This window comes from Oenanthe melanoleuca, chromosome Z (assembly GCF_029582105.1).
Source record: "Oenanthe melanoleuca isolate GR-GAL-2019-014 chromosome Z, OMel1.0, whole genome shotgun sequence".
NCBI lineage: Eukaryota > Metazoa > Chordata > Aves > Passeriformes > Muscicapidae > Oenanthe > Oenanthe melanoleuca.
In genome coordinates, this window is record NC_079362.1 from 73,905,514 (window position 1) to 73,929,445 (window position 23,932).

General features: G+C 40.6%; 1 protein-coding gene across 2 annotated transcripts in view; it reads right to left on the minus strand.

The window, feature by feature from the left end:
• Positions 1–802: 802 nt before the first annotated feature.
• EPG5 (ectopic P-granules 5 autophagy tethering factor) overlaps positions 803–23,932 on the minus strand; it is a 61,657-nt gene continuing 38,527 nt past the window's right edge. The window contains exons 24-44 of one of the 2 annotated variants that reach the window (XM_056514062.1): positions 23,396–23,519; positions 22,353–22,494; positions 21,148–21,319; positions 19,801–19,963; positions 19,058–19,200; positions 17,658–17,814; positions 16,468–16,662; positions 15,296–15,509; positions 14,392–14,552; positions 14,068–14,275; positions 13,238–13,313; positions 12,329–12,429; positions 11,954–12,129; positions 11,297–11,482; positions 9,585–9,794; positions 9,280–9,424; positions 8,064–8,306; positions 6,732–6,951; positions 5,032–5,247; positions 3,799–3,913; positions 803–2,736 (exon numbers count right to left, since the gene is read on the minus strand). In XM_056514062.1, coding sequence (XP_056370037.1) covers positions 2,554–2,736; positions 3,799–3,913; positions 5,032–5,247; positions 6,732–6,951; positions 8,064–8,306; positions 9,280–9,424; positions 9,585–9,794; positions 11,297–11,482; positions 11,954–12,129; positions 12,329–12,429; positions 13,238–13,313; positions 14,068–14,275; positions 14,392–14,552; positions 15,296–15,509; positions 16,468–16,662; positions 17,658–17,814; positions 19,058–19,200; positions 19,801–19,963; positions 21,148–21,319; positions 22,353–22,494; positions 23,396–23,519 — 3,550 coding nt within the window. In that variant the 3' untranslated portion in view covers positions 803–2,553. Of the gene's footprint in view, positions 2,737–3,798; positions 3,914–5,031; positions 5,248–6,731; positions 6,952–8,063; positions 8,307–9,279; positions 9,425–9,584; positions 9,795–11,296; positions 11,483–11,953; positions 12,130–12,328; positions 12,433–13,237; positions 13,314–14,067; positions 14,276–14,391; positions 14,553–15,295; positions 15,510–16,467; positions 16,663–17,657; positions 17,815–19,057; positions 19,201–19,800; positions 19,964–21,147; positions 21,320–22,352; positions 22,495–23,395; positions 23,520–23,932 lie in introns of both variants that reach the window. The other variant, XM_056514061.1, reaches the window with a different exon arrangement.

Consider the following 23,932-nt stretch of genomic DNA (forward strand, 5'->3'; position numbering starts at 1 on the left):
TGGGAAAGCAAAGCAGAATTCTAAATTACTTGGGCAGAATGGTAAGGGGAAAAAAAACTAAAATGCAAGGATATACTTGAACCTGATATTTTAAATCCCTGCTTAAAATCCCAGCAGTGACAAAGCCAGATTTAATAAAAATAAGAAGAGATGCAAAGAGAAAAAGGAAGTTGCAGAAACAGTGTAGTTACAGACCTGTAAGCTCAGTTTCACAGGTGTCACAGAGGAAAGAGACCTCAGTGATATCAGCTGGACAAACTGAATTGGATTTCTGAGCCCTTATGATTTACAGACATAGAGTAATGAGAATTCACTTCTAACTGTGCATGGTATTGAGGCATGGCTTTCTGATTTTTTTTTCCTCAAAAATTACTTCTTTAACTCAAGTAGTTTGGGTCCAAACAGAAGCATCAGACCTCATGTCCCAAAGCCAACTCCATTCCCCCTGCTCCTCATGGGAGACTCAAACACCCACTCCAACCACTATAAACTGGAGGGACAAAACACAGCAGTGCAGCCACCAGGACACTTCTGGTATTGAACTCATCTGGGAGATGCAGGGAATGCCAAAGTCTTTCCAGTAAAACTAGAAGGCATAAAAAAAATCAATCTCTTGGGACTCCCAAGCTCTGGAGTTCACATGTGCACAGGGAACTGCAATGCAGGTTCAGACTTCAGCCACTGCCACACTGATCATGAAGCCAGGAGATTGGTCTGTAGGTGACACATAGAGAAATTATGTGTTATCTGATGTGGATCCTTCTACAAAGTTGAAAATATCACATTGTCTGTCACCAATTGCTTGATTTTCCATTTTTATTTTGCATGGTCTTTGAAGACAGAGCATGTTATAAATACAACATTTGTAAAAACTCAACAGCTGAAACAATTCTTCATTTTGAAAGTGCATGTCAAACACATATTTCTGACTTCTTCACATTTATATGCAACTGATCAATAACATTGAACCTAATAAACCCAGTGCTTTTAAGTCTTTGGGGGGAAAGCAGCAGAATGTATTCCTCCAGACATGAATTTTCCAAAAGAGTTTGTTAAAAACCATGCTGCATTGGTATCTGGTTACTATACAGAGGGATGTACATATATATATTTATTTATAGGCTCGCAGATAGAGCAAAGAACTCTAAGACCACATTAAAATGATGGTGATCCAATGACCCAGCTGGCATAATTAGCAGAATCTGTCAGGAAGGAAAAGGTGATCTGTCCTCTAGCACCAGAACCAGAGCAACAGCTCAAAGCATCATTGACCAGACAGTAGGTAGCACATTTCTATCCCCTATTGACCAGAACTCATGTTTTAACGTGCAACCATGTCAAAACCACAAAGGCACAATTAATGGAAGAAAAGAAAAAGTGATCAGTTCCTTCACAGAGCTGTAGAGACTAGGACTGCTGGACCTTGGGCCAGCTCAAATAGATCAGTGATTAAAGGGACACAAACAAGCACCAGGAAAAATTTGCCTTCTGCTTTTCCCAAACAAAAGTGCATCCCATGATCAGACAAGGCAACAAAACCAGTGATCATTCAGCTGAAACAACAGATTTACAGGCTCATGGTTCATGCTTTGGCAACAGAATTTTAACAAGTGATCACCAAATTTAATACAACAAAAATAACTCCTCACAGTGTCATCTAAAATCCTGTCATGTCATGTCCAGCCAGGCAGAAGGAAATAAGCTGAAGTGGTGGTTGTTAAACATTTCCTGTTGTTAAACAACCAGACTCAGGAATTACTGAATCCTATTTAACATGATGGTAACTGACTGTTCCCCTCTCAGACACTGGAGATCCAGAAAATATGTCTCTGAATTTAAATCCCCTTTAACTTGGCTAGAAGTTACTTGCATTTAATCAAGCAATATAGATGCAGACACACTAATATTTAGAAAACAGGAAAAAACAATGTTCTTAGTTCCCCTTTTTGTTGGTATTTACAGAAGTGGGTGAAGATTGTAGGCATGCCTCTAAACTACAGATTTCTGTGGGATAGCAAAAAAGTCAAGATTTAAAATACCATCCTTTCAAATACAGGGATTTCACAAAAATTGCTAGACACACACTCATCAGGTAAAACTCAGAGCTATCCTGATTAAGAAAGTCAAACCTCTTTTACACACAATGCTCCACTCACTTTTGAACTGGCCTGAGTGATGACACAATGGAAAATAAAAAAGGCACCAAGTAAAAACTTTAGACACTACAAGATGAGCTGTGCTGTGATTTTTACACCTATCCCCAGGCACCCTTCTCTCCAAAGGGCACCACACACAGAAGATAATCAAGTGCTTTCAGTCAATTAAAAAACCAAAGAAAACCAAACAAAACAAAAAAAACCCCAAAGCGCAAACCATTAAGCAATTCCACAGGCCTAAAAATTAAAAAGAAAGCAAGAAAAACTTGAAGTGGAGAAAACTTAACAGTGTGCAGTTCTTATTCACAGGTCTGACTTAATTAAGTGGAACTCTGAAGGTAAAAATAATTTGTGCAATAAGGACACTGTTTGTAAACCAAAGCCACCGCCGGCACCGCTACCGAATGCTGTCCAAAAAATGCACTTCTGGGTACAGGGTGTTCACCAGGAGGGACAGGAGGTTATTGCCATCCTGAAGGCAGTGCTCAGGGTGCTTGATGAACACAGAGGCCTGGGAGAGCTGCTCCTGGTAATCCATGTATTGTTTGTTGGATGACATGGCTTCCAGAGCACTCAGTGCCTACAGGGAAAAGGGAAAATTCTGTTAGTATTGTGGTATGGACCAAAACACACAAAACTATCTCCACAATTCCCCTAAAGGATCCTCACCTACTACAGAACCCAAAGTACTCAGAACAAAACAGCTGCAAAATACCATCCCATAACTGTTTCAATTCAACTCGTATTTTTCAAGCTGTTCTCTCCCCAAGATCAACACAAAAACTATTAATTGTTTAATGTCCTGTCAATGCTTCCTTGGATTCTGTAACCCAAACATTGTCAAATATCTACTTCATGAACTCAAGACGTGGTTTCAAGAAATTGTGTCAAACTATAAGCTTCAACTTAAATCTCCACTTTAGGTTGTTCTTATGAATATACTGACTTTCATGAAAGTATTGTTTTGTTTAATAGTATTAATTATTAATCATTATTAATATTAATAGTATTAAAGTTAGATATTAACTATCAAGTTAAAAATTGTATGTAGAGAAGTCTGTGTTGGCAGGACCAGCAAGGGCAAATGTAGAAAATATTTCTGAACAAGTTTTGGTTTATTTTTTGAGAAATAAGCTGTACCAAGCTGCTTTGCTTTGTTTTCTAACCAACTCCTCCTTCTTCTTCTCAAGTACTTACTGAGGGAACACCACGGTCAGTGCACATGCTAAAGGGGGAATGTTTATTTGTCACAGGGCTTTTAAGCCCTGACCTCACATAAACAAATGTCAGTATGAATAAAGTAGCCCTGCTTTATCACTGAAAGGCAGTGCAAACCACAGCAGCTCTGTTTTTTCCTGGTTTTATTTTGCTATGCTCTACACTTTCTGAAGTCAGGCTTTACAGACATAAGTTAATCAGCCCCTTTTAAATGTGTAAGACTCAAAAATGGTGCCTTCATATTAAGGCAGAACACTGTATAAAGTTTTACCCAGGATAGAGCCAAACACGAAGTTTAGCAACAAGGTGAGAGCAGGATTTACCTTGAAGAAATGCTTGCAGTGGCTCTTAGAAAGCTCACCCCAAAAGCTAAACAAGCATGCAGAGGGGGCAAGCCAAGCAGCCAGAGATGGGCACACCTCACCTGCTGAGCCTTCTGGGACAGCCTGGGCTCTGAGCCAGCCTTGAGGCGCACCTGGCCCTCTGCAGGGATCTGCACCAGCAGGAAGGCGGACAAACTGCGGGCAACCACCCGGAACCTGCAGGGGACAGCAAGAGGGGCAGGGTGACACCACATCTGCAAGGCTCAACAGCAGCAAATTGTTAACATCTATCCACGAGGTATCTCTTGCATGAGGAACAAAGTAAAAGCTTGAGAGGACCTGTTCCAATGCATTAGAAATCACTTCAGTATCACAGAATCCCAGAATGGTTTGGGTTGGAAGGGACCATCTTATACCATCCAGACACATTCCACAAGACCAAGCTGCTCCAAGCCCCATCCAACATGGCCTTGAATGATTCCAGGGATGGAAGGACATCCCAGCTTCTCTGGGTATACACACAATAGGAAACAACACATACTAGAATATAATATAATACCTTTATAGGAAATACTGTATCTGTTCCAAGCCTAGCTGAAATACTCCTGACCTCACATCTCAAATACCCCTCAGGTGGCAAATGTAAAACATTCCTATCACCCAAATCAAGGGAATGATTTGAATGACACCAAGAATTCAGGGCAATTTGAACAGCATGGCATCCCAGAAGGGCTTTATAAACACAAAGTTATGTTTAGGTGCAGGGTTGAACCATTGTTCCACAAACATTTATGGGGTACTTTCTCAGCATTCTTTCCAGAAGGGACTTGATTTTGATGCCTAACAATCAAACTTGGTGTCTGTGTTCAGAAGGTAAAGTGAATCACAGGCAAGCACGTGCTCCTTTGTGCATTTCTTAGTGTTTCAAATAACTCAAGGTTAGGACAGAAATTCCAATGTGTCTGTTCATACACAAAATCTTGGGAAGTCAACTGAAGTAGTTTTCTATAGACCAGGTGAAAAACCTTCTAACAAACAGTCTGCATACAAACTTTGCTTGAGGTGGACTCTAATTCAGATTTAGAACTGCACTTTCTTTTCTTTTTCACCACAACCTTTGCAGAGGTTCATACTTACCTCCTAACCTGATTAACACACTCACTGTGCTAATTCTGTGACAGGCCCAAGAAACATTATAGATCTGGGGGCAATGTGGACTCTGATCATTTCTTCACACTGTGCAGGACCCAGAGTGGGGTTATTCTGCAGCCAGGCTGCAGTTTGTTTAACACCATGATGCAAACCAATTTATCCAACACAGCTTCAGGCCTCACCTGGGTGACAAAGGAGACCTCCTGCCCAACCCAATAGCACCAAGTATTCCAGAAGTGAGTCTCTCTTCAGCCAGCTGGCTCTGCCGGCCCTGGATGGACAGCAGGGTCCGGATGACAGATTCAATCACAATGGGGTCATCTTGCTCCAGCTGCACCAAGGACAGCTGCATGGCTTTATGCCACCACAGGAACAGCTTTGCCTCCTCCTTTGCTGAGCTTTAGGTAAGATTTAAAGAAAAACATAAGAAAAAATAAAGAGTCAGATAAATAGGTTAAGAAGTTTACTTCCCTCCTCATTAGGTCCATGAAGAATTAATCTTGTTAATTAATAACAGCTAATTTTATCATGAGGATAGCATAACCATACTACCCCACCAGTTATTATACTGCTGTGACTGCTACTGTTATGGATTTGATCCACCAGCTAGCAGTTTTAAGGGCCTGTAACAGGACAAAGAACAGTGCTTCCTTTTAAGCTTTACAACTGGAAATAAATGATACTGCAGTCGTAAGTGGATTTAAACTTGCCTAAGACTTTGGCACAAAAGGAATGTAGCTGTATCTCTACTCCTTTGTTCTCTTCTTTACTTACCAATAAAACACTTCAGGAAGCACTGGATGTTGTTACCACAACAATTTAGGAATTTAATACGATCCTTGAGAAAAGGAAACATTGAAGCTTTTTGTTGAGTAAAGCCCAAAGTGAAGTTCCCCGTATGCTATATTTAATCTTTCCCCAAACAGTTGGCAGTTTAAATTAACAAGCTCAGATTTTCCACATAAAGCACCAGCACGAGTTTCCTGCATCAGACTATCCTCACATTCCTCCTCCCAGTCATTTCCCATTGCAGGCAATCTCAGATCTGATGTTTACAGCAAGGTTTAATCTGCTTTATATGGAGGCTTTGCTGTCTTCTTCATACCTTGGCAATGAAATTACTACAGTACCTACCACAGTGAAAGTATTTTCTGAATTTCAAGAAACAGTGGGAACATACATTTTCCCGAATTGTTCTTTTACAGAAAATATGAACATTATCAACATCAGCATGGAAAAATAACAATCAAGTTTGCTAAATCCTGGGAATTTCAGCAGCAACTCTAACTACAGTTGTTACATACATTAAATATTTTTATTTGACCCCAAAGCTATGCTTTGTTTCCCCTCAGAACCCAGTTATCTAAGATGTTTTACAGCAATACCAGCCACTGACCCATCAGATCCACTGGCTCCAGATTTAGTTCAGAGCTGCTGCACAGTCCCCATGCAGCAGCTTTCAACACCAGTTCTCTCAGAGTGCCAGACTAAATATTCAGCACATAACTCATCCCACCTTGTGGACACCCTGGGAAGTGGAACCCAGAATGATTCAAGGTTTGCTTCGAGACATTTTTACAGGGCACAAATCTGGGCTGTCATTGAAACCAAGCCTGGCTAAAAATGACTGAAAATCACTACTGTTCTAGCAGATTAAACTCCTTCTTCCATTTAACCACCACAGATATTTCCTGTTGGCACTGCAGATGGACAGACCCTGTTTTAGTGGATACAGTAGGACAGGCCATGTCATCCAGCTGTCTGTTGAAATTAACTTAATTAAACAGGGCTACTAATTATACTAGCTACACAACTCTAAATAAACTTTAATCTAAAAAATAATAACAATCTAAAAGTCCAGGCACATTCAGAAGTTTCATACCTGGGGTATACTTGTTCCAGCCATTTGCTGATGGTCAGCAGAATTTTCATTTCATTGGTAAGGGTTTGGTCAGTGTTCAGGCATTGCAGCAGGTAGACATAGAGGGTCAAGTAACTTCCTAAAGACAGGCACTCCTGCAGGAATTCTTCCATGGTTAGCTCAGGAACTTGGAGGGAAGCAAGTATAGGGCCCCACCCTAACTCCTGGTGGTGAGGGGAATCTTTGAAGAAAGCAGAAGGAAAGAACAAAAAGCATGTGAGAAAGCAGCACTTGGTAAAACCCAAGAACCAGGACCACTAGTTAAGAGAATCTGGGCTGGTTTAGCTGCTTTTCAGGTAATCAGCACATCATGCAACTCAGATGGAGAGAACAGAAAAATTCCACTATCATAGGGCACCTCCTTGAGGTCAAGGTGAGGTATTTTCCCAGCATTCAAGCCAGGAATTAATTCCACTAGCAATGGAATTAAAAGTATTTCCCTCAGGTACTGGTATCTTCCACACAGTGAAAGAAATAAAAATGTAGCTCCACAATGATTATGTAAACAGGAGAAGAGAGGGAGAGGGAGAGGGAGAGGGAGAGGGAGAGGGAGAGGGAGAGGGAGAGGGAGAGGGAGAGGGAGAGGGAGAGGGAGAGGGAGAGGGAGAGGGAGAGGGAGAGGGAGAGGGAGAGGGAGAGGGAGAGGGAGAGGGAGAGGGAGAGGGAGAGGGAGAGATCATGCATACCACACTTTCAGAGTTTTACCAAATCAGAGTGGTTTTTTCTTAAATTAACCTACAGAACACTAGAGAAGTGGAAAAATGTCTTCGGTTCTCTTGGAGTGATTTTTTTTTAATACAGTCCTCCAGTTTAGCTGCAAAAATGGCACAGAGCAAATTGGTTTTCACAGGGATGGGAATGGATATTAAGAAAACACACAATTAGGGCAGCTGTAAGACCCAAACCACCATCACAGAATCCCAGAATGGCTTGGGTTGGAAGGGACATAAAAGACCATCTTATTTCACCCCCTGCCATGGGCAAGGACACTCTCCACTATCCCAGGTTGCTCCAATCCCCATTCAACCTGGCCTTGGACATTTCCACGGATGGAGAAGCCACACCTTCTCTGGTAAACCTGTGCCAGGGCCTCACCACCCTGAAAGAGAATAATTTCTCTCTCATACCCCATCCACCCTTGTGACAGCATGAAGCCACTTTCCCCATGGCAGAGTGTCTGGAACAGGGTGATGTTTAATGACCCTCCCAAGCCAAACCAGCCCATAACTGCAGAAAGTTTGTGCCCAGTGGCCCCAGAGTGAGCAGAGGCTGTGGGCCAGCACGGGCTCCTACCGCCGCTGAAGTAGGAGGTGATGCAGGCCTCGGTGGTCTCGGCCATGTGGCGCACGGAGGCCAGGCTGTGGCAGGCAGCTGTGAGGAGGGGCATGGCCAGCAGCCCCTGCACCCTGCTGTGGATCCACCTGCGCAGGCTGCCCCGCAGGGACTCGGCCGTGGTGATGCTGGAGGTGTTGAGCATCATCAGCGTCTCCATGAACAGGCTGCTGAGGGCCAGGTGGCGAGTCTGCAGGTCCATGTCTGCCAGGCACAACACAGAGAACCCTTTCAGGGAACAGCCACTGCAACCCAGATTCAGCCCCAACACTGGACACTCTGGGAAAAGCCTCTTCCTTGTTACACACCCACGGGCAGGAAGAGACATGGGCTCTCACAACTGTTCCTGTGGAGTACAGCGAGACACAGATTTCACCTGAACTCACAGCTTGACAGCACTAGCACTAAGAATGAGATCTAGGTAATCTCACCAAAGGGGGTCTGGACAAATCATACCACTAGGGTACACCAGTATACCTCTTTGACTTTAACACTGTCAGGTTTTCCCAGTTTTACAATTTAGAACTATTTCTGAGTCACAGAATCATAGAATATTAAGGGCTGGAAGGGACCTTAAATATTATTCCAACCCTCCTGCCAGAGGCAGGGACACTTTCACTAGATCAGGTTGCTCAAGGTCTTACCCAGTGTGGCCTGGAGCACTGCCACGGTTGAGGCATCACCAGCTTACCTGGGCAACCTGTGCCAGTGTCTCACCACTCTCACAGTAAGAATTTCTTCCTAATACCTAACACAATCTTCCCTACTTTTAGTTTGAACCCATTGCTCCTAATCTCTCAGACCAGGAGAATGGATTTGTGCCATTCTTCCCTTTGAAAAAAGAGATAAATGACAAGTAAAATAAAAATTAAAAAAAAAAACCCAAACCAGATGACAAAGAAATGAATCGCTAAAGCTCCTGTATATCAGCCCATTTTACTCACAAACATAAGCCTTGTTTTTAGTGTTGGTTCTGTCACTTTTGAAAGCTCTGTAGGGCAAGATTCATATTTTTGCTTTGTGCTAATATACCACCTATGTACACATCACCAAAGCACCATAAGGGAGATATGAAAGTAATGCAAATAATTAAATTGTCACAGATGTTCATCAATCCACGCAGCATAAAAAAGGATTTTGACAGCTTTAAAGTAATTTGCCATTTCTCAACACAAACCTGGGGGATTAAAGATGACTACATCATCCAGCAACTTGGCCATTTCTTGTTCCAAAACTGCAAGGGTTATCTTTCCACTTTGTTCTAAGGTGCTGAGGAACTGAACCACTTGGCGAATGTACGCTCGGCACTTCAGTGTTGCATCCTGTCAAACAAAATCAAAATCAATTAGGCAAAAAAAAAAAAAAAAAAAAAAAAAAGAAAAATCACACCTAGAACTCTTTCTATATTCCGTAATATACACAAGCAGAACTTTGCAAAAGCCAAGATCAGCACAGAGATGCTCCAAAACTAGTTCAACTCACAAGGTGGACGTGACTATCTGAAGATGCCCCAAAGCCTGCTGAGATTTTCAGGAGCTTCACGATCAGTTCAGCTCCAGCATCCTTAGCAAGGATAACAGAGGGAGGGTAGTGACTGTTGCAGTAGCTGATGATGCTTTCATAAGATGAAATGCCCACAAGCTGCCAAGGAAGGGAGCTGGTCTGTCCAAGAAGATTTATGAGTGGAGATTCCTGAAGATTTAAACACATGAGTTTAAGCTACACCTTCTTTGCAGTTTTCAATTCATAATGACAGTACTCAATATGGGAAGGAAGCTCTGGCTTCAGAATTTGAAAGAGATGGAGCTGAAAACCCACATAACAGATGACCTTAGGGCATCTTTCTGAAAAGCAATTCCTTACTCAAGCAGTAAGCTAACACATGTACTTCATCTCTAGCATTTGCAGAACTGTATTTAGGCTGTTGCAGCAGCTCTAACCAAGTACAAAAGTTTGTGAAAAAAGTTAGAATTTGACATGTAAACATATAAAAACAGCTAGAACGATGTGGAGACCCTTCAAGTCAAAGTCACTTCAGTACAGGTTTAAAAGAGGCATTAAAATATTATTTTTAAAATTACATTAATGTAAGTTCACAGGAGAAACTGTGTCCCTCAATTTTCCATTTAGTGAATAATCCACCAGCCTGGGGGACTCCTCATGTGCTTATTCTCATAAATGCTGAACAGCACAGCAGCCCCACAGCTCACACAGGCAGTGCAAATCAGCAGATGTAAAAGTCTCTCTATGAGCTGCAGTCTCTCTATGAGTCTATGAGCAGCTCCCATCTATTCTTAAACATATGCAGTGAAAAAAGAGGCCCCTGGACACAGAGAAACACCAAAAAGCATGGAGCTGTGTCAGAAGTTTAGACTGGATATCAGGGAAAGGTTTTTCCCCAGAGGGTGCTGGCACTGCCCAGGCTCCCCAGGGAATGGGCACAGCCCCGAGGCTGCCAGAGCTCCAGAGTTTGGACACTGCTCCAGGGATGCACAGGGTGGGATTGTTGGGGTGTCTGTGCAAGGACAGCAGATGGACTCAATTATTATTTCCATCTCAGCATATTCTATATCCTATGCTATGTTTTCTACAGGTTTTAGAATAACAAATGCTGGAATTGTGGTGACAATCCAGAACTCACCCAAATTACACTACTTCTACAGGAATGTGACACTGGTACAACAAGTACTCCTCAGGGTGCTCATGCCCTGGAACACAGGGCTGAGAAAGTTTGAGATTTATATCAAGGTGTCACAGGAGTGCTCTGAGAGGCAGAAATCTCCTGATAGTATGTCAGTTTAACACACTGCTGGAGGGAAGGAGGGAATTCCTCAGGCTGACTCACACCATGTGCAAACAGCTATCTTCTGAAGCTTGAGAAGCTTCTGATAAGCAAACACATTCAGGTCACAGCACGTAAACTCTGGTAACTTTCCTAAACTGAAATACAATGATGGTCAAAGGCTGCTGGTGACATCTTGGTGCAGCATCTTGTAATGCCTCAGAGGAAATGGAGAGCAGAAGATACTGCAAGTGCAAGAAAGCTGGCAGATGTGAAATGGGACTTCTTGAAGATGATTCAGACCCTCTGCAGAGTCTTCCAGAAGCAATGAACTGGATTTTGTCACATCTCATGTCCTTTCTAGTAAAGGATTATTTTAAAGAGATGGGTATGAACCTTCACAAAAAATTACCTCTTCGCCTATAAGCTGTTCCTCCTTTGCCAACAGGACCATCATGTACAGCAAACAGACAATCATGCTGTGAGTCTGAGGGTGAGGGTTGGGATTCCAGGCATCAGAGAGGACACTGACCCAGTTCACTTCACATAAAACATAACCCAAGAACAAGAAACAACTCTTGGGGCTGCCTCTTTCGATCTAGGAAGGAGAAAGGGAAAAAGGTGTGTAAAACAATATAAGTACTTTTATACTTTTCAGTTCCCTAGCCAACTGTAAATCTACAGCAGCATTTTAGGTCAGCAAAGGAGTAAACAATTGTCTTTTCTTCATCATTTCCCCCTCTGGCATCTTTACCTTGTCTCAGATGACTTGGAAGTGAGAACAACATGGCAACAGCAAAATATATTAAATCTAACTAAATACATTAAATACACATGCAATAAATGAGACATTCTGGCAGATCAACAAAGAGAGAGCTGTACAGGTCCCCACAACTTTGTTAAGACTGAAAAGCACTCCTTCACAAAAATCCATCATAAATTGAGTAGCTGTGAATGCTGAAAACAAACTTTAAAAGCTTGTTTGCTAAAAGAACTGTGTCCTGCTCTCCAGCTATTTTCAAGGGCAGCACTGACACTGAACTTAATTCAACAGATGCCACGAACTCACTTTAAAGAACTCTTCCATAAGCATCTGGTCTGGATGCATTTCCTTCCATGGAAGCCTTCTGAACTCAGTGTGGAAAGCATAGAGAATAAACTCTGGCATTTTGGGGGCTGTACAACACTCACAGTAATGCATTAGGTGTAGCCAAAGGGCCCCATGGTGACTTGGCAACAGCTTTTCTACAATCAAAGAAGATAGCTGAATTAACAACAGAAAAAAATTCAAATGAAACTTGATTTCAGAAGAAAGTCTATTTTTGAAGATGGGAAACTTGCAAATTACACTAAAATACACTCTATGAAAAAAAATGCACACTAAACTTTTGGGGTTTTTTTTCTCCAAATCAACAAGTGGGGAGGCTTAGCATTTCATGCTCACCTTTGAAGCTCTCATGCAAAAACTTGATGCAATCTGCAAACAAACAGACCACAGTGGAGGCTACAGGAGTGTCACTCTCCAACCAAGGATAGCAGGGCTGGCTACTTAAAAGAAGCACAACACAAATTTCAGTGTTCAGCTACCTGAGCAGAAACATTTGCAATTTAAATATTCTAAGCAGGGAAGTACAGGTATCAGCAGTCCTCCCAATTTCAGCTTTTTGGGACTTCCCTCTTCTTCCTTAGAAGAGCTGCACAGTTCACTAACCCACCAAAGATCCACTGAGTAAGCAGAAATTACTTGTTTGATATTTCATAATGGAATTGAAAGAGCAGAGTTTTTCAATAACATTATTCACTAACTTCAGTGCTGAAAGTGCACTCACAACTCCCAAAGCTTTTAATTTTGAAAGAAAGCAAAATTTTAATGTATAGTAATGCAACTAACTTTTTATGTGAAGACAGAGGTACACAAGGCAATAGATCTTCACAGCATTCATTCAGCCTAAAGTGTCTTTCTATACCACTGGCATTTGGGGTTGTTTGGCTTTTTTGCTTTCTTTTAATCAGGTATTATAGATATTACAGAAGCTAAAAAAAGGGAATCTGAAATTCAAGTTTCTGGATTTTTAAAACTGAGTGAAATCCTTCAAATAATCAAGCTCTGCTCATATTATTTTAAGATCTTTCTCATATCTAAAATAATTAACCTATCCAAACCTTGGAAAATTTGATGTAGGTCATGAATTACTTCCGTAATTATTAAGGAAATTAAAAAGTGAGAGCTATTTAAATGGAAGGCAAGACAGTCACAAATTATTAAAACCCAGGTAATAATGAAAGCCTCTCTTACAGAATTGAAGTCCCTACTTTAGCAAAAATTAATTTAATTTTAAAATGCAATATATACCTTGCATCTTCTTTCTCCAAGACCAGTATCCATGGTTTAAAGAGTCCAGCAGTGACTGAATACAAAGACTGCAATGCTAAAAGCAAACAAAACAAAGTTGCTTTTTTCTTTCAAATCAGAAACAGTGAACATATTACACTTTTCTAAATTTGTGTATCATATCCTTTTCTCGTTCTAACATTCACAGAGTTATAGAATAATTAAGACTGGAAAAGACCTCTAAGATCATTGAGCCCAACCATTTAATCAGCTCCTTCTGGTCAAATAAAAATTTAAAATACAATATGCTTAATAATAACTTCAGTTAACAATAGGGTTGTTTTAACAAACAACATAAGCATTTTACATTGTTAAGATGTTTTATTAGCATAACTTTAATAACATACCAGAGATTGTGAGAGCAATGCTGATTCACACTTTAAACTTGCCCATATTAAAATGTGTTAATTAAAATTTAAATTAATTAAAAATTAAAAGAAAAGCCAACTTTCTCCAGATCTAAATCATCCATAATGAAATTCAGTAGTGTCTCCTCCCAAACTTTGCTCATTGCAAAAGACTCTATTTTTCTTGAAGAAAATACAATTGCCTCATAAAATAATTTTGAAGCAAATTAAAATATAAAAAAGCTTCCTCTCAGATTATAAAGTATCAAGTCCTACATGGCCATGAAGTAGCACCAACACTTCCCATCCATATTTTAACATTACCATTATTGCAAAGTATTGCAAAGGAAGAAGATTTTACTGTATATTTAGCTGGCCCCTAACAGAGGGAATTAGAGAAATCAGGTGTCTGTTCTTATGTAATTTGCTTTTAAGATACGTTACCTGCTAAAATTCTGCTACTGCCAACAGGCTCTTGGGCTAAATTAGCAACTTCAGTGTCAATCAGTCGTTTAATGAGATACTCCAGGAATGTGTTCACTACAGGCACATAAGGAGTCCACTTTGAAAACAAGCCAAAAGTCCTGAAGTCCACAGAGGCCAGTCGGAGTTTGCAGAAGGATGTAGAAAGCCACTCTATTGTCTCTCTGACCTGTGAAAAGAAGGAAGCTATTAATCAGCTGCAGAAAGGCTGCACAGCAGTGTTACCTGTCACTGGAGGACATCTGTTCCACCCAAAAAACATAAATCAACCCAAGAGGCACCCACCTGTTCTGTGGAGAGGAGAGTTTTTGCAGCATCCCTCACCACAGGACCTTCAGCAGAATCACTTTTCTTGACACTGCCCTGCTCAGTCACTGCTGAATCACACCCTAAAGCTTGAAGTGATGCCTTCCAACAGTCAGGGCTTAGAAGCTGTTCTGATGAGCCTTAGGAGAAAGAAGGGAATGCATTTGTGGAAACCAGAAAGTTGTTAGTCCCTTTCTCCAAACAAGTTAAAAAAGGTTGAAATTAGGGCTCCCTGCTACATAAAAAATTAGGTAATGAGGGAGTTTGAAAGCCCCAAGTTTAAGGGTGAGACATTATCTCTGGTTTGCAAATGTAATCAACATTTCCTTCTGGCATCTACACGTTTCTCTTCTTAGACAGCTTCCTTGTCACTTTGTACATTCCTGGCTACAAATACGCGTTAAGAGGCAGCTGCTGCCTCAGCAGGTATGATTTGACAAAGAGAAGAACTTTTGTACTCATTTGAGGGGTGCATCAGAAGATAGGTGGCATCAAATGCCAACCAGGACATTTTCAGTAGATTTCAGTGCCAGTTATACATCTTCATAATTCCAGCTCTTTGCCTGATATTGAAGGGTAATCAAAGGTTCTGCATTACAGACCACGGCATAACCATTAATAGGTGCTTCCATTAACAGAAGACTCTCCTCCATCCTTCTCTTACATAGGCTGAAAAATCTTTTGTCACTGATGTGTGTGCCTTGACCCACAAAAGAGCTACAATATGTCTAACAAAAACATCACATAGCAAGGCACATAAAAATGCCCTAGGTAGAAACCTAGGGAAGTGTAAATCACTCTGCAGTTTACTGCACAGAGCTCATATTTTTAAGCCAGAAGGAATCTGCACAAAGGCTCAGGACGCATCACCTCAGATACTCACTTTGCACGAACAACCTTAAGAAATCACTGTAGTGGTCAGGGAACTGATACTGGAGAAGGTTAGTCCAATGCTTGCAGAAGATATTAAATGGCATCAAAATATCTTCCTCAGGTTCCAGGCCACATGCATTGAGAGCCAAGTGAATGGACTCCAGGAGCTGGGTGCGCTCCGAGAGAGGCGGCTTGGCCACGCTCAACCACTGTGTGATGTCAAACTGCAACAGAGCACAGGGAGCCTTTGTAAGCAGGAGATTCAACAGACACAACACCTTTAGGAGGAGGGAGAACTCACCAGAAAATTAAATCATGACATTTTTATGTATTTAAGAAAAACCTCATGAATTTGCATCTCGTTAACCCTAACTCCAAACCTCATTCTTCAAAGGGTATGATTTAACATACTGCAGATGAGACTAGATCTATGAAACAGCCCTTGGCAGAGGGGTCAGATCCATGAAGTTATGTCTGCTCAAGCATTAAACTGGACTGATGCTCACAGTCCATACATTTTCAGGTGGAGGAGCTTTCATAGCCTCTTGAGTATGTGCTTGGACCTTGGTCAGTGTGACATTAACTGGCCACTGCCACCACGGTCAGCTTAGAGTCCTGCCCAGGACAGACAACCTCCTGCTTCCAGCTGTCTCCCTGCAACTGAAAAGGAGGATCAAAGCAGTACAAAGGCCAAGTGTTACACTAATTTCTCCACTGGCAGTATGAGTAACAGGAGATGTGCAAACCACTTGCTACTACCTTACTCTGATTTAAGAGAGGCAGGGAAGACATGGGTGCCAAACAGAGCTGGAAAATGCAGACACTGTCCCAAATTTTGTTTTGATTATTAGATACCTGGTGCTCACTGGCTATTGTGATGAATGTCTTTGCAGAGATACCAAACAGAAGAAATCATTGAGAGATGGTTTTAATTTCAGCAGTAAGCCCTGGGAAGCACATACTGATACTATCTGGGCTGGAAAAGACTACTTAAGCTATTTGCTTTTGACTGCAGCCCCTCTTGAACTTAAACACAACACTTTCCATTCAGTGTGACCAACACAGCCCTACAGAACCTGTCAATGCTATTTTAAAGTACCAGATTTGCATCTCTTTATTCTTTAGCTTAAGGACTTTAGCTTAAGATCTTTAGGCAAAGAACAGCCACAGACCAGACTTTACCTTTGTCAGCAGCATGAAGACAACATCGCTGTTATCCTCACTCAGAAAGGCCACAACCTTTTCATATAAAGTCACAAATTCACTGGGAGAGGCAACAGGAGTGAAGTAAGGAGAAAGGAGAGTACAGAGCCTCCGGTTCTGCAGGACTGTCTGGAGCAGACGCTTGCACTCTGACTTGGTCCCACTGATGAACACCTGAGGAAAGTGGGAATGGTGGAAAAAGTAACAGCCAAATATCAGTCAACTGGAAAATACACCTCTTAAGCTTGTTGTTGAGACAGCTACAGTTTTGGTCATTTTATAAAGAGGGAAGTTCTTCACAAAAACAAAAGACTGAGATTATAATACTAACATCAACTAAGTGCTGTTATTCCACAAAACAAACATATCTTCCTAGCTCAATTTAGACCAGCATTTGTGATAACATATGTTGCCTAAAAGCACCTAAAATAGCATTTTTTTCTGATGGAATAGCATTAGAAAATTAATCCCTGATTTCACTAGCCCTGCTTGATAATAGGGAAAATTTAGCAGAGCTACAGCTGTGAAGAATTTCTCAGCACTTCACCTGTTAGAAGTTCTCAAGGACAGCTGCACATGGAAATAAGCTATATCTAAGATAAAAGTAAATTTCTGGACCCAAAGCAGAGGTTAATGATTTTTCTCAGAGCACCAACACAGCAAACATTACCACCACCACCAAGCACTTGTCTTCCCTACCAGCAAACTTCTGATACAACTCACTACATGGAGAACACTGCAAGGCTGTAGAAGAAAGGTGTCTAAATACAGAGGTTGACAAGATGTGCATCAACCAGAAAGTGACAGGTAAAAGCAAAGTCTATGCTGAAACACTTTTATGAACTGAATTTATCCAAACCTTAGTTACCTGCCCAAAACTCCAGCATTTAACTAACACATTGACAATTTATTAACACTAAGCAGAGGCACCTCAGAGCAACAGTTTTTATTTTGCTTAAATGCAAGCTTCACCTCTCCTAAGGGCTATGCATATTACACAATTAGTTGAAAACAAAATGGGACAGAAGCTTAGAAATTAACTTTGAGGCTTCTGAACGTGTTTAGGAACTCCCCTCCATTAACAGCAGTGAAATTGGAGTAAGAATAAGCATCAAAACTCAAATTTTAAAAATTGAGAAAATATTTTTATATTCAAGAAATAAACTCACTTGGCCCAGAATCTCAATGCAGGATGTGAAGAACTGTCTTGTGGGAGGATTACGTTGAGTTTCATCACACACATATTCTACCAATGTGAAAAACAAACCAATTCCAACTTTCTTGATTGCAGGCATAGGCTGCACCTTGTAGATATTTATCAGGGCCCTAAAAGTATTAAAAACACAAATTAAATTTATATATGGAGAATAACCTGTGACAATAAAGAAAGGCTTCTTGCCAACATATAATCTTAAGATTTGTGATACTCCTTGAGTATCACTTCTTCTCATATCCAGACTGAAAAGTCACAGATTTAGCTTATGTAATTTTGCTGACTGAAATGGATACTTCCAAACCTTAGAAAGTCTCCATAATCAGAGTCAAAAAGTGAACACTGAAATGAACACTGAAAGATTTCCAAAGCATAGTTCCAATGGATTATTTCTCCCTTTCCTCATGTACTCCTTATATACTTATGGCATCTCAACTGCCTTCGTATTGAAAGAAAAACCACCCCATTTTATTTCACAGGTTCAACAATAAAAGAATTAAAACAGAATCAATCTTTTCTTGTGTATTGCCAAGTAAATGTTTCATTGAGATCAAACCCCTGTCTTCACCAAGTCTGAATTAAAACAGGTGAAGAAGATGCAATTCCACAGATGAAAATCTCAAGAGCTAGCTCATCCACAGAATTTTTCAGATTAATGATCAAGAATGAACAAGAAGTAGTACATCAATCCTTTTACTTGTATAATCATTATGTTCAGCTACACTAAAAGAATCCCAGGAGAAATCTGGAAGACTGAGGATGAAGTTACAATAGTGGACCTCTGGGATGAACTGTAAAAGGTCTTCAAGTAAGGAAGAGGGCCTTGGATGACCCCATTTTATTCACATCCCACCCCAAAAAAGTGGTATTGTCTTGCCTGCTTCCACTGCACTATTTTGTTTCACCTACTGAATAATTACTTCAAATTTTAGCACTCTTTTAAAGATTTATGTTCTGCACTATAACAGAGAAAAGCCCATAGAGAGTCATATTCAAATCATGCAATTTAGCCTACAGCTGAGTCAGCTGTGGTACAAGTTTGCCACTTCCTAAAGTTTAGCACAGCATCCTTGTCATCACTCAGTATCCTTTTACAGGATCAGGAGGGCTATTATAATGCACAGAACAATAAAAAGAAATAGAAAACAATAAACTGAAATACAACACAATAATGTGTGCCCTGCTGAGCCTGAGTGACCTCTGATAATAAGAATTACTGTGTCACAAACACATAGGTCTCAGGATTCCAGCTCTGCTGGCCCAAGCTGATGAACCCAAGGAAAAACACACAAACAGGTTCCACATTTTAACTCTGACATACCGAAATGGAAACACAAACACCACTGAACAACCTACGTTATGAAATTCTCCACGTGTACAGCTGCTTCCACAACACCCAGGGAAGGTGGCTTCATGGCTTCTGCCTGCAGCTGTCTCACTTCTTTGCGCAAAGCATGAAGCTGCTGGCTCACGGCTTCATTTTTGTGCTTCCCTTCAAACTAAATGACAGAAAGACACACAGTGATTTCAGAACCAACACAGTTTTCCTAAAACTCTTCCATGCTGCAGCTATTTCTATAAACAAAGCAGAGTCCAGACAAAAAACTCTGACTTTGAAAGGCTTTCCCCCGAGAGCTTTGATCAGATTTAGTACATCATGCCCAAGTACACATCCTTGGTCATGTTCCTAATTAATTATCACACACACTAATAGAATTCATGTCTTTTATCTAAGGCTTTTAATCCACAGGGACTGAAACTTAGAAGGGATCAAAAAATTAATTTACTAAGCAACATGGGAGTATTTCCATAAACATTTTCAAGCTTCTATTCCTATCAGCAAGCAAACTCCCACATCCATAAGCTGGGAAGCAGTTTAGAATGGATGCCATGAGCATAACAAATTATGCAACAACTTATTCTTCAGCTGTTGATCTGCCTCTCCTTTTGAGCATTACACATGAAGTGTTTCAGATCATTAATACGTGTGTGGATTTATTTGGTCAAATGCTACCACCACTTTTGTATTAATTGAGCCATTTCACACTCATCCTCTATGTTCAACAGCCCCAAAACAGAGGTGATGCCACGCCTCTAACCTGGATGGTGAGCTGAGCTGCTCCCTGGCACTCTTTATTTGAAGTTCCCCGGCACTCCAGGTGGAGGGTGATCTGCTCCTCCCTGTTGACATACAGCTTGGGCACCGTGTCCAGGATCTCACTGTTCAGAGCAACATGCTGAGACTCCCAGAGAGCTGCAGTTCTGAAAGGCATGTATTAATAAAATTACCAAAATCTTTCCTGAAAACAGCAACGCTTAGAATTTATAAGAGAGGAGACTTCAATTTACTGTGCTTACAAAGACTCAGGACACTTTCCTGGAAAACATAAAAGGTTATTAAATGAAATTGAGCTAAAACTTCAAAGTAATAGCACTTCAAAGTAATAAAAAAACAGGTTCATAAGAACAAAACTACTCAAGTATGTGTGAGTTCTTTTGAACATGACAATCTGGAAGGAAACTAAACAGAATAATCTCAGTAGGAGATGCAATTTTACACCAGACCAAAAAAAAAAAAAAAAGAAGCAAGCTGGAGTGTGATAATCCAGTCAAAAGTGAAAAAAAAAAAAAAAAACAGAAAGAGAAAAAAGAGAACCCACCTAAAATTGATACTGGAATTGTTTAGACGCAGCCTCTCGTGGGCTTAATAGGTTTTGTTCTGGTTCATACTATTGTTATTAAATTACTACATTTGGTAAGAACAGCTATAGATTGACCAGTTGTGATTGAAAACAATTCAGCTGGATTATCTGAGTTGGAACATTAAAAATAGAAAGTCTTTTTCATTCACAAAGCTAGCAGAACCAGAAATCGGATTTCTCTCCTGGGTGCTTCATATTGCACTTACTACCTTAGTGCAAAAGGGTTAAATAACTCATTGTCAGCAAACCTAGCCTAAAAGGTTTTATTTCAGGAAATCTGCCAAATGAGAAAATAAGTTAGATGCTGTCTGATGTAGTCTCAGCCATTAGATAAGACTTGTGAACTCTTATGTGAGTTGAAGAAGTAGAATAATAACCTGATAGACCAGAAGAAAGAGTAAATAAAGGGGACAAGAAGCAGAAATCAAGTACTGACAGTCTTGTGTTAACACCACAAATGAGACTGCATCTTTAGGAAGAAGTTGTTCCCTGTAAGGGTGCTGAGACCCTGGCACAGGGTGCCCAGAGCAGCTGTGGCTGCCCCTGGATCCCTGGCAGTGCCCAAGGCCAGGCTGGATGGGAATTGGAGCAGCCTGGGACAGTGGAAGGTGTCCCTGCTCGTGGCAGGGGGTGGCGCTGGATGATCTTTAAGGTACCTCCCAACCCAGACCATTCTGTGACTCCATGATGATTTTAAGGCACTGCTGGACACACTGTGAGGCCCAAGGGGCAGACATGACTCACTTGGCGTGCTGCTGCAAGATGTTCAGGTCCTTGCGCATGAGCTGGATCGCGTCTTTCTGACTCACGAGAGTGGCAGAGGAAATCACCGGCACAGGAGCTCTCATCGTCTGCAGAGGCAGAGGGGGCTTGGGAGTATCCAGCTTCTTCAAATTATTCATGATCCTCACTTTGGCTACAAAGTAATTTTAAAAAAGCAGAAGCAAGCCAGGTCAATAAGAAAAGTTTAGGAGCAGCTGAACAAAAACATTACTTTTTCTGCATGAAGCATTTTTAACTGTAGACAAATATTTCTCATGTTCCCCCATCACTCAACTGATCTTATTTTTGTCAAACTTTATTTCACACAGCTAATTTTCATACCCAGCTCTTCCATCACGCAAAGGTTACGATCAAAAGACCAGAGGTCTTTTGACCAAAGAAGATCAAAGGTCTTCCCCAAACACTCCTGTCTTCCAGTGTTCCTGTCACTCCATTTATTTTACTCATCTGACACAGGCACCCAGACAAAATTTTAAGCAAAATTCATCTTCCTTTTACTTCAACTCATCCTCACCCTAGTCTTGTCAGTGTCAATTCCTTTTCGGAGCACAGCCTCTCTCTCGGTCAGTCCTCTCCTCCTGCTGATTTCCATTCAGTTTCTTTGTCCAAACAGTGTTAGTTCACCTATGAGTCTATTCCAGTTCTCTTCCGTTCCCTCACTCCATCCTCTTCTTTGGATCAGCCCAAAATCGAATCTCACCACATCCTTAATGTACAGCTACAACTATAACCCCTTCTGTGCTAGAACAACCCTTTCACTATGCCAAAAATTCCAGCGAAACACATAGGGAAATACAACACAAAACTAAATCAAACAAACTAAACTAAACTAAAAAAAATCCCAGAGAGATATGCAGTTGGTTTTATCTTTGCTTGTACCTGTCTCTCTAAATTTTGGGAGCACAATCGATGTAGAATTTTTGGGGAGCTCGCCCATGACGCCCTAGATCTGCTCTGTGACACGGTAAAATTTGAACCAAAAAATATCAGTGTTAGCCTCTCACACAAAAATCTTATGAGAAAACCATGACAACCGTACCCACAGAAAACAAACCATATAAACATTTTTATTCACAGGCATCATTCGGCTCCTAAAGAAACCACAGCTTTGACATTCCAGTAATTCTTTAAGGTACAGTTTTCTTATTGATATTTTTACCTCTTACCTGACAAAGGGTTGGTGAAATCTGTTTCCCCTGCAGAAGTAGAGGTTGCATGTGATTCAAGCTGAACCTGCAGCCAAAGGTTCAGTGCTTCCTGGAACTCATGGTGTATGAGTTCCACATTGACATACTCCATCCACAGATCCTGGAGTACAAAAGAATTGAATTATCATCCCCTTTTTGGTCAGCACCATGTGCTGTCCACCCATCCTCGTAGCTGGGGAACTAAAGTAAGTACATAAAAAATATACTCTGCAGTTTTAAGTCATAGGAGATTTATTATTTGGGGCAAAAAATCTAAACTGAAGAAAAACAATGAACTATTTTTATTATACATATCATACAGACATATCTACTGAAAAGCATTTGTGACACTTAGAGATGAAACCTGACACAGAGTATAATTTCTAACACATAAGAGACAAAGAGAAAGACAGATTATTAAAATCTGCTCCTAAAAGAGAATACAAGAGACCAAGATAGTCTAAAACATCATGCCATGATAAACTGCATCCAGGCTAAAGCAGGCTGCACTTCCAGTAGTCATAGACACTGGAGGAGTGAAAACAAAGCAAGCATAAAGAAATGCCATTCCAAAATCTCTCCTCTTGCAGGGCTTTGCTTATACTAAGTTTTTGGGCTTAGAATAATACACACTCAGTAACTTATATTTGAACCTGACATTTTATAGACTAACAATACAAGCAGGTTCTGGCATCTAGTATTTTGTTATTTAAAGTTGCAACTTAAATAATCATCTAATACCAATTTAGAACATAAAAATAATTACAGAGCAGTACAGAAAAGAGATTGTGTTGCAAGAAATGATAGATATTAAAGGAATCTATGTCTGAGTCCTCTTTCAAGCATAAAGGAAGGCAGTTTGGGATAGTACAGAATTTTAGGAAAAAGATTAGAGCTATGAAGGTATCATACATGCTGTATGTGTATTAAAGACCAGAAACACAATTCTCTCACGGATTTCAAAGACTCATTTTAGCAAGTGGACTTTAGATTTCAGTTTGCCAGTGTTATTATCAACCCACCTGTTGATTCTGCATGACTTTAGCAAGTCTATGTGCATCATACTGCTTTGGTAAAGAGGGAATGTATGTATCACCTTTCTGGAAATTCTCTTCTTCCAACCACAAAATTAGAACATTACAAAGCCTGAGGGGAAAAAAAAATAAAAAAAAAGGAAAAAAATCAGTGTGAATTTGATTGTTCTAAGGTTAGAATTAAGGAAACAAATAATGCTACAAGGTGGCATGGTTAAAAAAAGACATTTCAGGTGCTTTTTCACTCGTTTACTGTCATGTTAAAAACCAGCAGTGGAAAGAAGGTACTTAGAAAAATATGAAGGGCAGCAACAAAAGAGTAAGAGGACAAATTCTGAAAAGGAAAACATTTATGCAAACTAGTATAAGACCCAGGACAGGAATAGTCTCTTATGTCAGAAAATATCACCACAACCCCATTCAAAAGATCAAAGGTATAAACAGAGTACACATAAACAAATTTTGGCTTCTCACCCCACAACCTCTCTGCTGTGTCTGTTCCAAAAAGTCATGCCTGAGTTAAAT